Source organism: Coffea eugenioides, chromosome 9, assembly GCF_003713205.1.
Source record: "Coffea eugenioides isolate CCC68of chromosome 9, Ceug_1.0, whole genome shotgun sequence".
Lineage (NCBI taxonomy): Eukaryota > Viridiplantae > Streptophyta > Magnoliopsida > Gentianales > Rubiaceae > Coffea > Coffea eugenioides.
Genome location: NC_040043.1, coordinates 13,667,438 through 13,683,798, shown reverse-complemented (window position 1 = coordinate 13,683,798; position 16,361 = coordinate 13,667,438). Strand labels below are relative to the sequence as shown.

At 35.4% G+C, this 16,361-nt stretch overlaps 1 protein-coding gene across 1 annotated transcript; it reads left to right on the top strand.

The window, feature by feature from the left end:
• The first annotated feature begins 9,143 nt into the window (after positions 1–9,143).
• LOC113782346 (wall-associated receptor kinase 5-like) lies at positions 9,144–14,472 on the top strand. The gene is made up of 3 exons (XM_027328238.1): positions 9,144–9,494; positions 12,905–13,093; positions 13,179–14,472. Exons 1-3 carry the CDS (start codon positions 9,176–9,178, stop codon positions 14,318–14,320), a joined length of 1,650 nt encoding a protein of 549 aa, XP_027184039.1. The 5' UTR covers positions 9,144–9,175; the 3' UTR covers positions 14,321–14,472.
• The last annotated feature ends 1,889 nt before the right edge of the window (positions 14,473–16,361 follow it).

Below are 16,361 nucleotides of genomic sequence, written 5' to 3'. Positions count from 1 at the left end.
AAAGCTTCGGCTCCCAAGCCTTCAGACCTAAAGGCGAAGGGTCATCACTCCCAGGGCCTTTGATCGGTGGCTCGAGTGATCCCTTAGATAGCGCTATGGGCGCAGAGCACACCAGCCGCCTACCCAAGGCGATCGATCCTAATCCTACAAGGCGGTGTGGGAAACGCCCACGAAAAACAAAATAAAATGGGATAAAAGCAAGTAAACGTGCACGTATGAAGTGTTCCCCTATTTTGAGGGAAGGGGTGAGAACCACACGAGGCTCTAAAGGTGACACGCCCCCTCCCAAATGCAATGCAAGCGCGAGATAATCAAGTAAACATCATCCAATCAACCAATCACACGTACGTGAGTGAGGGAATAGTTGGATATGCGTGCGAGGCAAAAGGCCCTAAAAATGAAAAATGCAACCCTAATATCCAAATGCAATGCATAAAAAGGGTAGAAAAAGGAAACGAATGGCCAAATCAAATGCTCGGACCCACTTAGGAGTTCCCCAGTGGAGTCGCCAACTGTCGCGCCCCACTTTTTGGAAAAAAATAAAATAATTGTTTTTTGTTGAATTTTATTGATTTGGGAAAAATAAATCTTGTTGATAAAAACAAAAATGGGTCTAAATGGGACTTTTGAAAATGCGACGATTTGACCCAAGAAAAATAGTTCAAAAAGGGTTTTTATATGAAAAATGGAGTCGCCACTTGGTATAGAGTTAGGGTGTACCAAGTCACCCCAAAAAAATTGAATTGTTTAAAGTAAAATAGGAAAAAGTAAGAAACCCTTTTTAAACGACTCCTAGTCCACGTAAAACAAAGACAAAGGTTCGGGAGTCACATTTGACGAAGGGGAAGGCAAGGATAAAAATTCAAGGCACCCCTTCGACCTAGCCAAGGCTAGTTGCGTGATTTAACCCTTATTTTCCTCATTTTTTCCTACCCAAGGTATGTATGCAAATTGGATATGACTAATGGATGAGAAATGCAAACTTAAGTATAGAAATGTCTCTGATGAGGCTTTTGATCCCATTCACATGAATTGTGAAGGTCAATAAGGAAAGACCTCATAGAAAATCATGAATGATGCAAATGAGGACTCAAATGAGAGTGTAAGTGTGCAAAGTGTAGAAAAAAGGTGCATGTGTGCAATTTGAAAGTATTTGTGTGCAAATGAATAAAAATATAAATGCTCGTGTGCAAGTGAATGAAAATAGTAAATATATAAGTAAAATAGGTGCAATGTGTGAAGTGAAAGGTAAAGAAAGTGAATGAGTGTGGATTTAAAATATATAATTAGTGAGGAAAATAGTGAGAAAATGATATGAAAATGCATGAACTTAGAGGAATGCATCAGGTCGGGTACGGGAATGACCTCTAATTTTTGTGATTTTAATTTTCCCTTTGATTAGAAGGAAAAACTAGCGTGCTAAGGCTATTTTGAAGCCACACTCGCTCGTTTCCCTTACCCAAGGGGGTTTCTCAGGCAAATGGACCCTATAACTAGCATGAAATGCAAAGGCCTAAAATGAAAGGGAAAAGGTTAGAGGGACATGCCAAATGCCATAAAAAAAACTAAAAAATGCATGAAATGTAGTGAACATGCAAACATGTACTAACGAGGGGAAATCCCTAAGGGCCTAGCGTTGGACTAGCCCATTCTATGAATTCCGACTAGCGTTGGACCAGTGGAAACGTACATTCATTCATCACATTCATTCAGGCTATGGAAAGCGAGTAGACATGCCAAACACTTATAAACACATAGCACATAACATTTAGCATGCTCGACTAGATGCAAGGCCCTAACAAAGCAAATTAACACGTAGTAACTAAGCATGCAAGACACATAAGACAATTAAAGCCTTAACTATTACATTTGCTAGCTAGGCACATGTCTTCAAGAGGTCTTCATCAAATGCTCCTCCAAGCCCTATCTATTACAAGCCAAGAGGTGTACACATACCCCATAAAGAATAACTTAAATAAAAAGCAAAAAGAATAACTTAAATAAAAAAACAAAAGTAAATGAAATAAATAAAAGAAATTAAAAGAAAACTAGTAAAACAAGTAGACATGCATATTCATATAACACGTAGGAGCACGTTGGGTCAAATAAAGTGCAAATGAGGGATAGAGTGTACCTCCCTTGAATTGACGCCCTAATGAAATGAAATTACTAATTTACCCTCCAAAATAATAAACGGGTTAAGGTACCATTTAAATTAGGGAATAAAAATTAAATATGAAAAATGAAAGTTAAACACTAAGTTAAGTCAACTAAAGTATTTACATAGACAAGCCAACCACATACAAGAAACTAAAGCAACAAGGACTTAATTAGATTAATTGATGAAAGGGTCTAAAATAAAAATACTAAAATTAATGGCTTAAGATGAGACCTATTAAAATCAAATGATATAGATTCATCAAAAGTGAATGGAAATCTATTTGTTCCAGTTAAACATCAAAATTATCAAAAATGTGATTAGAACACAAATCCAAACTAAAAATCTATCAAAACTTATTGAACCTCAAAATGCATCCTAAAACTCACTAAACGTCTTACCCAAAATCGTATCAAGGTACCAAAAGCAATTAAGATTCTAAAATGACAAAATTGATTAAATTATTCAACTAATTGGGCCATAGTGGCACTAAACCCAAATTAAGGGGTTAAAGTGCAAAATTTGGAGAACATTTCCATGCATGTTCATGCAAGCTACGTGGGAAATTTGTTTCTGCAACCATTCGCATGCAATTCTTCAACTTCAGTTCTTAGTCGCAGGTTTCAGCCTCAGAAACCATTTTTGAACAAGATCCTTTTTGGCCAAACATCAAAGTCTTAATTTAAAACCAAACCAACAGCAACATTCATCATTCCAATCATACAAACTGAAGCTGAGATCATGCAAACTTTAGAAAACTTTCATGCAAGCAAAGCAAAACAAAAGCTACCACAACCCCAAGCGACTCTCGGCAAGCAAGATTCATGCAACTTTTTTGATCTATTCCCAATCAAACATGGATACAACTTGACAACAAATGGGATTCTTGGAGTACTTTATGCAGGTCTCATATAACAAAAGAAGGCGAAAAGCTTTTGCAACAAAACAAACCAAACTGCTGCATTTTTTGTTTCCAAACTTGTCGTTTCATCATGCCAACTAATTTATCAAAACCAGAAATTACTGATGACCTTCGGCACCAAACTACCAATCATGCACAGGACATTTCAGTCAAGCTACAAATCAAATCAAACGTTTGAAACAAAGCTAAAGCTTCGGCCATCTAAGGAAATGAAAAGATATTTGCGCATACTGCTGCAACAGGGCCAAGAGCTTTGAGCTCATTGCAGCAGCTTTTATGCACAGGCTTCCGCAACTAATTTGAGAAAGAAACCAGCTGCATTTCGTTCCCAACATCATAGTTTTAGGCTAAGGAACTAACCACATAAACATCCCAATCCAAACAAGCAAAACTCAGCCAAATATCATAAAAAAAAAAATCTGGAAAGCATGCGTGCAATGGCAAGAAACTTCAGCTTCTGAAATGTTTCATTTGCTGCCATTTTCTGCCATGATTTTCTATCCCTTTCACCATAGCAAAAACCAAATAAAAGGCTATTTATCAAATTGGTTCAAGACTAAGCTCAGATCATCAAACAAACTAAAGCTGAAATTCCCTGCTCAAACTCACGGCCATCAAAATTTTCCAGAACTTAAGTGTTCATAAATCCAATATTTTCTTGGCTAAAACGTAGTATTACTTACTCAAATTTGACCTGTAAACACTTAGTTAACGGATTAGCATTTCCAGTTCAGATTCGGCTCAGTTGTTACCGAAAGTTCATCAATCAACCAGCAAGTTGTTCGGCCACTCTCGGATGAGCTTGCAGGCTAGCCGATTCTGTTTCATCTCCTCTTTTCTAGCTTAATCCGAACTAACTAACTTCATGCAAGACTTAATCACCTAGTTCTTAGTTAATTAACAACATTTAAAAGCTCAGATTACTCCAAAGAAACAAGATTAAAGCTGCATTTCTGTTTCAGCTCCTCGGCAAAACTATTTTCATCAAAAATCAGATTTTCCTTTTCTTTGATTTCCTCATCCGGACACTCCAACCTCACATGCAAGTCCATATACAGCTTAATCAACCTATAATCTATTGGTTTCAGTCCAGAGATTACCTCTACTGGAAGCTTACTCACGCGGCAGAAGCTGAAGTTGTCTTACTCTCCGCACGCGATGGATGATTGGCTGCCGTCTTGGTTGCCGGTGGTTGCAGGTGTGGTGGTGTTGCGGTTGGAGATGGATTGCAGCTGGTTGAAGTGAAAGTGGAGAGTGCAGCAGCAACTCACGCACTGTCTCTTCCCTCAAGCTCACGGACAGAACCGAAGACTCGCAGCTCGCACGCTTCCTTTCTTTTCTTTTCTCTCGGTTGCAGGTTGCAGCTCTCTCTCCCTCGCTGGTTTCCTCACTTTTCTTTCCTCTCGACTTGCAGAGTACCGAATGCCACTCCCTCTCTCGCACTTCGTCGATGATAACAAGGCCAAGGAAATGTTGTTGTGAGTTGATATGTGAAGTGGAATCATGTTGTCGAGTGTTGGGGTTGCTGAAATGGGAAGCTAAGTCGCGGATGAGGGAAGTGGGGTGTGAGTGGAGTGGAGTGGAGTGCAGTTGGCAATAACAATGGAAGGTGCTAGGTTGAGAAGTGGAAAATGGAACCGGCAGAAATAGAATTGTGATTTTTTTTTTTTTTTTTTTTTTTTTTTTTGAAACAAACAAGATTGATAATAATAAAAAGAAATAACCAAAACAAAATAATTAACATTTGATGAAAAATAAACTAGAACAATAAAGTGCAATTTCCATTTCTTTTCCATTTCCCATTTTCATCGTTTTTCTCTTTTTTTTTCTTTTCTTTTTTTTTCCAAAATAACTTAACAAAAATAAACAAAATGCCAAAAGATTGAATTTAGAAGACATAAAACATATTTTGTGGGCAATTTTCTTCTTTTTTTCTTTTCTCTCCTCTTTTCTTTTCACTTTCTCATTTTCATTCATTTTCCAAGAGATTCTATGCTAACAGCTTAAAAATAAAAATAAAACTAGAAACTAAAACTAAAAATCGAATAAAACTAAAATGAAAAAATTAAAAATAAACAGCAAATGAAATTACACCAAAATTTGGTGTCTACATGATGCAAAAAATTTTTGCCTTTATATTGGTAACCTAGGTTATTATTTGGAGGGAGAAAATAGCAGAGTCAACAAAAGATAGAGCAGAAAGGTGACAGAGAGGAGCCGCAGATTTTGAATTTCCCTCGGTTCATGTTATGAATCGGATCCGATGCATACAACTGAGAGGTCTGTCCTGACTTGTTCGTTGACTTGATTTTTACTACATTATAACTGATAACCTACATATGGTGGAATGAATACCAACATTTCAGTTGAAAAACTCAAATTTACTAAGTTTTGGATTCAAAACCTCTAGTTTCTTGTTGATTTATCTAATAACATTTTTCCCGTTGTTGTGGTGACCTTGAATGCAATTTTCTTTTCGAAAACCATGTACTAATTAAAGCTTTCATGAAGTAGTATAGTACTCGCAGATGATTTACTCTATTCTGCAATAAGAACAAAGATAATCTCGATATTTCTCATACTCCTTTCTAAACACGTTAAACATTTAAAAAAAAAAAATTACTCTTTTGGTAGGCTATGACTTATTTGTAGGGTTAACTTATCATAACTTAATTTGTTGGTGTGTGTGTGTGTATGGATCAATGAGCAAAATGACATAACAAAAGAAGTGACGTCCGATTTCTATCAATCAATCTCAAACAATGCCAAATAATAATAGTAATAATAATAATAATAATAACAATAACAATAACAATAACAATATAGCAAAAACAAAGAAAACAAAAATACCTCTTGATAACTTGTGATGACAATTTTTTGTTGCATAGCACACTAGTATTTGATAATTGTAAATGAGATTTAAATATTAACTGTTTTTATTTCAAGCATTTGAAAAATCTATTGGCAACTTGGATTGGTGAAGCAACTTTAGAGACACATCAAATGACGATTATTAGATCTTTAGGTTAAAGTGATTATATAATATGACTCATTAATTAAATGAGTTGTATGGATTTTTTTCAATAAAATAAATGTACATTTTCTTAAGGGTGAAATACAGTTGTAGTCCCTAATGTTTAGCTTATGTATCAAACTACTTAATGTTTCGATCCAAATAAATGTGGTTTCCAAAATTTTAAATTTTTGGTAGATTTGGCAATTGACGAAAATTCAACTATGTTTAATGGTCAAAATCAAATAACTATTAGTCAATAGTTTTAATTTTGCACTTTTTGTCTGTAATTATAGGTTTCAATTATTGTAGTCTCTTAAGTTTTAAATAGTGATAATGAGGGAGGGTTTTCGGATGAAATGGATGTTGATTAAATCTAATAATTACAATTTTAGGGTTTTAGGAATTATAAGAATTAAAAAGTGAAAAAGTTATTTCTTATTCTTTTTTTGTTTTATTTATTCGCGCCACTAATTTCTCATATATTTCTTCTATTAACATAGTTGGTCTCAAATTTAGCATAATATATGTATTTATTGTTTTTCCAATATGAATAATTCATTGATGATGAATTCTATTATTTTTTTTTACATATTTTCATGATTATAAAATCTCAACTAATTAAATAGCCCTTTTAAAAAATAAGTAATATGTACTATATATAAATTAAGTTGATTATCTAATGATTTTTTAGCTTACCACTTGGTTATCATTTAAGTTTCAAGTATGTGTATATATATATTGTAAAATTATATTGTAATATATATATATTGTAAAATTATTTGATTTATTCAATAATATCACTATTGTATATGAACATTCAATAAGGAATTTGAAACTTCATTATTGTAATGTATTTTAATAAGAAGGCAAAACAAGAAAAAAAGGAAGTATTTTCAAAAATTTGTAAAAGCACTTCATTTTAGTAATTACTTTCACTAATCATTTTAATTGCAATTACTAACTATAACCATTTGAAACCTACATCCATAAGTTATTCAAGATTTTGTGTGATAGTAATTAGAATAAAGTCATATTAAAATGAGAATTCATTCTTTTCTTCTTCCACAAAAGCTTTATTTAACTATTTCTTTTAGTGAAACAAGGAAGTTATACTTTATTTTACAAATTATTTATGTATTGGTATTCAATTGTAACTAATTTCAGTTAGAGATTATCTTTAGGCTAAAGGATTGTGTTGTGTCATGGTGAATTATTTTTAAGGATTTTCATAGGGATTTAAGAATGCATTTGTCATGATTTACTTCAACACACAATTTATTTAATATTAAAACTTCAACAATAACTATTCGAAACTTAAGGTACCACGTCCAAGTATTAAGGACAAAAAATGTAAAGTCAAACTTTTGATTGATGGCAAATTGATTTTGAATATTAGCTATTGTGATTTTTCTTGAATTATCCTAAATTTGCCTAAAATTAAAAATTTTAGGAACCATTTTTTTTAAACATTAAGGACAAATATAGCATAGAGTCAGAATAGTGAAAACTGCATTTCTTATTTTTGTTAATACGCCTTGTGTTGCAGAGCTAAGAATCACATGAAGGTGGCTTCTTTTAATAAGGCGGAGGAGACATTTTTTAATATGAGAGAAAATCATATCTTTTTGAAAGAAAACGACTATTTTTTTACTGACTTTCAATATATATCTTTACATTATACTATACATGAAATACATGTATTATTTCTACTTGTTATGTTGTTAATTAAATCATGCTTTTAAAAATATAAAGAAGCATTCTTTTTATTGTATTTGCCCTTATTGATGCCACTACCCTTAATTATAGATTGAATTGACCGTATGTACATCTCATTAACTTTAGTAATTAAGTAAAGGAAATACTGATGTTTTAACTAATGGTATTATAGAGACTACTTTCCCTTAAACTTCTACTTATATAACATTATAGAAGAATTATGTGAATATTTTTGAAACTTTAAAAGAGTCACGTGATACTACTTATATAACATTATAGAAGAATTATGTGAATATTTTTGAAACTTTAAAAGAGTCACGTGATACTAGATGAAATCACAAGGTGGTTTGTACTAACTTACTCTAGAAACAATAAAGATATTATTAGCCCTCACCAATAATTATTCCTCGACCCCATTACAACCTTTCGATGATCGATTGCATCATTCTTTTCCTTCACTTCTTTTAATATTCTTTTATCTTCACTTTTTAATCTTTTGTGTTGTCTCTGGTGACACTTTTGACATCAACTTTGCCAAAATAAAGATGATGTTCACAATAAAGCACTTTTCTATGTCCCATTTTCCCATAAGCAAGACTCAGGCAACTACTTTAAATAATGGCTTCTCATATCCTATCTCCAATCATGCATGCACTCCACAAATCATACATTCATGAAAAAATTTTGGCAACAAGATATGCATAAGAAAATCACCTCTGGGATTCATCTGATATCCATAATCTCAACACTTTCCCTACTACATGATGCTGCAGCTTCTGTAGCAAAGCCTAATTGCCCTGACTTTTTTTTTTTTTTTTTGTCGAAACGATAGGAAATTTCATTAACTAAAAACCATATTACATGTACGAGCAACGGCTCGAAGTAACTGCACAAAAAGTGTTCAGCGAACACTGAGGAAATTTCTTTCCTCATCCACAATTATCCTAATTGCCCTGACAAATGTGGTAATTTGACAGTTCCTTACCCGTTTGGCATCGGAAAAGGCTGTTATCTAAGGAGATCATTTGAAGTTAAATGCAACACCTCATCGTATCCTGCTAGCTTTCCTACAATTTTTGACACCAAGGTCTATGAGATTGCACAACACCATGTTATTGTTCATGGTGACCTTGTTATTCCCTTCGTCTATAATAAGTCATCCGGTGAAAGTGAATATATAGCAGCACCTTACTCCGTATCAAGTGATGATCTGACGGATGATTTCAGTGTTTCGCACACTGAAAACCAATTTGTAGCTATAGGATGTGATATATATGCTTATATCACTGACATCAGGACTAGTGATATTGTCAGCGGCTGTCCATCCTTGTGCAGGGACACTATCCCAAAGGATCTCATAGATATGGCGTTTTTCGTGCAGACTATGAATACCTGGGACAGATCATGGGAATCTGATCCATGTAGCTTCGCTATGGTTGTACATAAGGATTTTTCTGACTTCAACAAGTTTAACCTTTCAGACTGTGCCGTCGATTCTCATCGTGCTCCTCTAGCTTTGGATTGGGGAATTGGAAACATTAGCTGCCATGAAGCTATCAAAAATGGTACTTGTATATGTGGGCAAAACAGCGAGTGCATAAATTCAAGTAGAGGGGTGGGATATTCATGCAGATGCCTCACAGGTTATCAAGGAAATCCTTATCTCCACGATGGATGCCAAGGTATAACATAATTATAACTTTATTTTGCAAGTATTAAGTTTACATCTAAGGTAGGATTTTTCTAATGAATAGCTTATGATAATGATAACAGGTTAGTGCACTTCATTTACATCTTATTTGCCGTATAAAAGCATGTAACAATTATTTATTGCCTTATGCAATTCAATCCTTTTCAAGCTTAACTTCACTTTTTGAGACCATTTGATTTCTTCTTTTTTTTCAATTTTTTTTTTGGTAAAGCGCAAAATAAGTTACCAAAAATTTCAAAATCTCATCTGATCCACTACTTTTCGTGTCAAATAAGACACTAAACTATTAGAATGCTCCATTGTGACTATTCATTCTAATAAATCGCTAAAGTCAAAGGGAAGATGCTGCAATTTACGAGATACTACATGCGTCGTTGCATTATTGGCATAGTACTACATTAAAATTAGAGTGCATGGAGCTAAATTGCAAAACTACTGAAAGTTGGGTTAGAAATACAAAACAAGAGAAAATTGAAAGGCTTGACTGCAATGTTTGAAATACGTTGTCATCTGTCCTAAGACAAAATAATGGCTGCTGGTGCGTGGGTTTCCATTAGAAAAAAATGAAGAAAATCATCTCTTGTAACTATTGTCTTCACAACATACATGGATGCAAAGCCATGATAAATTAAAATCCTTTTTTTCATTTAACAAGCATAAAAAACCTCAATAGTTCTTTGTTTACTTCAAGTTACAATATACCAGAAAATGTTTGGATGAAATTGAGTTTGATTCGTGTTAGAAGTTTGTTTTATCATGTTGAAGTGGTGATCTTAACGTAGTAATGGATGGAATTTTAGATGGTTTAAAAAAAGAAAATAAAAAAAAGAAGATAGTCACTTGGACTTGACCATGTGGAAATTTACTTAATAAGGAATTTTGTTACCCTAGAACCGCTGTAGGTAGGGCCATCATCTACCGGGGCTCGGCCGCCGACTCCTCAACTTCTTGTCCCTTGGGCTCTATACTTGGTCTTACCACTTTGTTTTTTTTTTTTTTTTTACAAGAAGTTAACAAGTAACACCTAAATTAACCCCACAAGATACAAGACTTTTGGTTGCACCCATAGAACTTAAGTACTACTCACGCACACACTCAACAAACGATGTGGAGAATGTGTTTTAACATAGTTATTAAACCCAACCCGAGAAGGAACCCGGCGAAGGAGATGGGTTAATGGGTTATTGGTTCAACTGGTGGGTGAGTGATTGAACCGGTGGGTCACTAAATATATTTAAATATTATATTTCATAATTTTTTATATAAGATATATGATATAAATTGTAATAAATAATGTCATAGCAAAAGCTCATTTAATTTAATTTGCTATAAAATAATTAATTCATACAAGAATCAATCAAATATAAAGTTATTTAGTAATATACCAAACTTCAAGTGTAAAATTTTATCTATATTTAGTGTAATTATCTAACTTATTTATGAATTTTAAGTGTAAAAAATTATTAAAAATAATATTTGTCTTTAAAATGAATTATGTATATGTTATTTTTGAAATCCATTTTATAACTTATAGAGTTTGAAGGGTAATAAATTTTTATTAAAAGATTCCAATATATTTGTTTTAGAGAAAAAAAAAAAGATAGAATTGAAAAATATTTATATATTATAATAAAGCTAATTTATTAGCATATTTCAAAGTAGCCTGGTGGTAAGTATGTTGTAGTGTCGGGTGGAGGTTCGAGGTTCGAACTCTTACAAAAGCAATAAAATTTTTTCACAAAATCGGGTTCAAGGACAAAACTGGCCGGGTTTCCGGTTTAATCCGGTCGGACCGCCGGATCATTGACTAGTCAACAGTTCCCTTGCTCAAACGATCTAATTTGAAACCCGACCCGGTCCAATGACCGGTTCACCGGTTTGACCGATTCGATCACCCGGCCGAATCGAGTTTAATAACTATGGTTTTTAGTAAATACTTGTCCCGATGGTCCCAATAAACCCCTTTGTGAAGAGATACCCCTTTTCTAAGGGTGTATACAAGTTGAGCTGAGGTCAACTAGTACTATACTAGAACTCGACTCGAACACTATTGACATTTTACTCCACTTGAGTTTGAACTCAAGAGTAGAGGATCGAACTCAACTCGCTAAAGTGGTAAAAAAAAAAAAACTTGAACTTGACTCGAGTCAAAATCGAGTCATATCAAACTCAAGTACTCGATGTTGTTTTCAAAAATAAAGTTCAATCATACCCCATTTTTGAGCCTTTAAGCTCGAAACCTGGAGAATGAAATTGAATTGTGTTTATTTCAAAATTTATTACCTTTTTACCATTAAAGAATTTTATTAAGTATGTAAATCAACTTGAAAATTAATCTGAAAGCATAAACCCTTAGTGATAATTTTGTATTTAAAAATATATATTATTTAAATTAATAAATACTCGACAAGTAGTTCATCGAGTTTGAGTAGCACTTGAAACTCGACTTGCTTTCCAGTCGAGTAGTTTGAGCTTGGACTCGAAATTGGTTAACCCGAATTCGAACCAAGCAGTTGACTGAATTGCTGGCCACCTATTCAAAACCAGCCCTACGTCCGGAAGTTACAGGTCTATTTCACCAAGTTACTTAGAAAGAATTGTCTTGAACTCTTTTGGTATTCCCTACGTACCCACTAATCCTTGGACTTACTAATTATCTGTTGACTAGGTGAAATGGCAAACATGTCTTGTGGATGTCATGTCTCGTCATGAGCTGAAAATTCCATCTCACTTAATAGATGTATTAAGATGGAATGGTCAAAATAGCACATCTCAGGAATTCGGTTGGCTAACACGCAAAATAGTATAGTGGGTCAAATCGAATTTGAAAAAAATTTGGTGACTCATGATGCACTTTACCTTGCTTCTGTTTGGCCCCAAAAAATGTTAACATATTACCGATCCATCTTATGAACCAAATTATTAGTTTCAACCAACAAATTAGCATTATGCTGAGCAAATGAGTATAGCGAAATGGGAAACTAATGCTCCCCTCAACAAAATTTTTCCTAGACGTCTGCAAAGACCCATGAACTTCTGCACGCATTTGCGGCCGGATCGGTTGAAAAGCCACTCATAAGGGATGGGTTTGCATGTTGAGATCAAACAATTAAGCTGTGCTTTTATAACAATACAAAATATTTTGAAAAAGAAGGGTAAACTTTGCAGGAGCCTTATCCCATTTTACAATATATATATATATGTGTGTGTGTGTGAGAAAAGTTTTGCTTATTTCATTTTTTTTTAAATTTTGTTGCTGTCCAAACTTGATTGAAGGTATCAATGAGTGTGTAATCTGCCTATGATTAAGGAATAAATAAGAGACTATATATAATCTTTTCTTTTCTTTTTTTTTTGGGTTGTGTCCAATCTTGATTGAAGATATCAATGAGTGTGAATCTCCTGAAAAGAATGAGTGCCCCCAGGAGGCTCGCTGCGTTAATACTCCAGGCAGCTACCACTGCACCTGTCCACCAGGTTACCACAAAGGGAGAAATTTTGGTCCATCATCACCACATGCATGCCTGCCAGATAGAGCGAGACGAGCAATGCTTATGTTCATTTCTTTAGGTACATTTCAACATCATTAAGTCCTCTCCTTGGTAGAGCTTTTCATTAAGACTTCATCCCAAAGATACACTTTTTTTTTTGACAGGGATTGGACTGGCAGCTGGCTTTCTAATCTTGGTATCAATCTTCATTTGGGTGCACCGTAAACTTAAGAGAATAGAAGAAGAGAAAGCCAAAAAGAGGTTCTTCAAGACAAACGGTGGATTGTTGCTACAACAGCAACCATCTTCAAGTCAGGGAAATTTATCAGAGACAAAGCTTTTTGTCACACAAGAGCTGGAAAAGGCAACAGACAATTTCAATGAAAGTCGTATTCTAGGCCAAGGAGGACTTGGTACCGTCTACAAAGGAATGCTATCAGATGGTACTATTGTCGCCGTGAAGAAATCAAACAAAATTGATCAGTGTAGAGTGTCACAGTTTATCAATGAAGTTGTCATTCTCTCACAGATAAATCACAGACACATAGTGAAATTATTAGGTTGCTGTTTGGAAACTGAAGTTCCATTGCTTGTTTATGAATATGTGTCAAATGGCACCCTTTCACAACACCTTCATGATGACCCTGGTGCCGGAATGATCAATTGGGAGAATCGTCTGCGTATTGCAGCGGAAGTTGCAGAAGCGCTTGCTTATTTGCACTCGTATGCTTCTACAGCCATTTTCCACAGGGATATAAAGTCAAGCAACATATTGTTGGATGAGAACTATAGGGCAGTGGTCTCAGATTTCGGGCTTTCGAGGTCAGTGCCTATTGATAAAACACACTTAACTACGCTAGTCGGAGGCACATTTGGTTACTTAGACCCAGAGTACTTCCGGTCAGGGCAACTCAACGATAAAAGTGATGTTTACGCTTTCGGCGTAGTTCTTGCCGAACTTTTAACAGGGCAGAAGGCTGTTTCTTCAGATAAATCGGATGAAGGTCTGGTTATTCGGTTTAGAGAAGCAGTAAAGGAGAATCGATTATTTGAAACTCTGGATAAAATGGCTGCGGATGAAGGACTAGAAGAGGAAATTCTTGCTGTTGTTAGGCTTACCAAAAGATGCCTAAAACTCAATGCGAGGAAAAGGCCAAGCACGAGGGAAATAGCTACTGTACTTGAACAATTGAGGATAAAAGAAGGGTCAATTGCTAGAGAAAGTTTACAGGATGGTTATTGCTCCCTGAGTGAAAGATCTTATTGCTGCAATGTTGATTCCATTACTGAAGATAGCCTAGAGTAGTTTTAGATGCACTCATGGAAGTTTTCTTTGTTTCTGATTCTTGTGTAACTACAGAAAAATGCTTGTGCTTTTTTTTTTGATTAGCTTTATGTTCTGTTTGACAAATAGGTTCTCATGATCCCTCAACCCCCCTTCTCCCCCAAAAAAACTGTTAAGTCTTTCTTCCCAAAACAAAAAAAGAAGTTTTCTATACTAATTGGGAGTACATGCTTTGTATTTTATATCTTACTTACTGTGAGTCTTCACAGTTATGTTTTATCAAAGATTAAAAAAATGAGAAGTCATCGAAACCTTTCTCATATTTCATTTAGCCAACCTTCGGTATTTTCCATATCGATTGACCCACTAATTTGCTAAGTCAAAAGAGAAGAAGTTCATGGAACGCCATTGTCTCTTCATTAATGAAGACTATTATAGTGGGCTAAACGAGATTTCAGAAAAGTTTAGTGCTAGATGATACATTTGCTTAGAAAATTTCATGGAAACTGAAGAAGAACTAAGAAAAAGAAAATTTTAGCAAAAAGTTGTTGCGCAAATTATCCTTATGTTCCTAAACTTTTGAAAAGTAATAGAAGTAATTCAACAAGGAATAACTAGACCTATATCTTTTTTAAAAAGAGAGAGAGAAAGAAAAATTACAAAAAATAGTCTTAGCAAAACCTATAAGAAATATTATAATGGCAAATTGGTAAAGATAAATTTTAAAGAATTCACGGAAAACGTAGAATTTCTTAGAAAAGAAATTGAGTAATTCGCTTCTAATAAAAACCATTTTCTTTTGGAGGGAAGGTTGAATTGGATGGTAAGATGGGAAGGATTGTAAGTAGGTAGTCCTCAATTCAAGACCTCCTACTTATTAAAAAAAGAGAAAAGAAACGTTTTCTTTTGTACTTCGTTTCTCGTTAATCAACATAATATTTTGTTAAAATTTTTGCCATGACTCTTTTTTGTAGTTTTTCTTTCTATTTCTTTTGACATATGAATCTACTATTTATTTTTGATAAGTGCACATTTTGTGCATTTTAAGTGTGTTTTATTATTTACATGATCAATGAGGGATGAAATTTATCTCTTACAAAGGTTATTACTGCTAGCCGTCTAACCCTAGCCGTCTAACCCTGAGTACGAAACTGCGGCTGGTTCCGGCCACTAGTGCCGCTGATGGTTGAGGCGGCGGCCCAACCCTCTTCTGAGGGTGGGCAACCTTCTGAGTCGCCGGTCTTTCGAACAAAGACATTCTCCGAACTGTTCTCTTCTCCCCAGCAACGGGCTTCAATCACAGCGACGCTGTCGACCCACCGTGGGGAGCCAGCAGTATCCTTCTCTCCCTCTGCCATTGAAGCTGTCGCACTACCTTTCCGGTTTGCACTGGTAGGCAAGTTTTCCCGGGCCAGACCTCACTTGGAGGATATTAAGAAATTCTTTTGCTCGCTGGATTTAAAGGACGCCTTCTCCATGGGTTTGTTGGATGCGCGGCACGTCCTGATTAAGCTGCACAATGAATCAGATATTCTGCGAGTTTGGACGCGCAATGTATGGTATGTATTTGGGAGCCCCATGAGGGTGTTCAAATGGTCCTCTACCTTCCATGTTGATAGGGAATCCTCATTGGTATCCGTCTGGTTCAGCCTTCCAAAGCTCCCAGTGCACTTGTTTGATAAGCAATGTCTGTTCCAGATAGTGTCTTGCCTGGGGCGGCCGTTGTTCATTGATTCGGCAACTGCGGCGATAACCAGACCCAGCGTGGCTCTGGTCTGTGTTGAGGTTGATCTCCTGAAGGATTTGCCACCACGGGTCTGGATTCAGATAGGAGAGGGGCACGACTTCTGGCAGCCGCTCAATCCAGAGAGCATGCCGAAATACTGTGATCACTGCTACCGCCAAGGCCATGACCAAACAGAGTGCCGCATCAAGCACCCAGAATTACGACCGAAACTCTCTCACGAAGAGGTGAAGATGGTGTCACGCAAGAAGGCTGCGCTGGCTGCTGGATCTGCGAGGGAGGCTTCAGGTCTGGTAGGAGATCAGGGAGAAGCCGCAC

Excerpts from the sequence above, each read along its gene's own strand:
- LOC113782346 (XM_027328238.1), top strand. The coding sequence starts at position 9,176 with ATGGCGTTTTTCGTGCAGACTATGAATACCTGGGACAGATCATGGGAA. Across the intron at positions 9,495-12,904 it reads TCTCCACGATGGATGCCAAG|ATATCAATGAGTGTGAATCT; the intron begins GTATAACATAAT and ends TCTTGATTGAAG. Across the intron at positions 13,094-13,178 it reads GCTTATGTTCATTTCTTTAG|GGATTGGACTGGCAGCTGGC; the intron begins GTACATTTCAAC and ends TTTTTTTGACAG.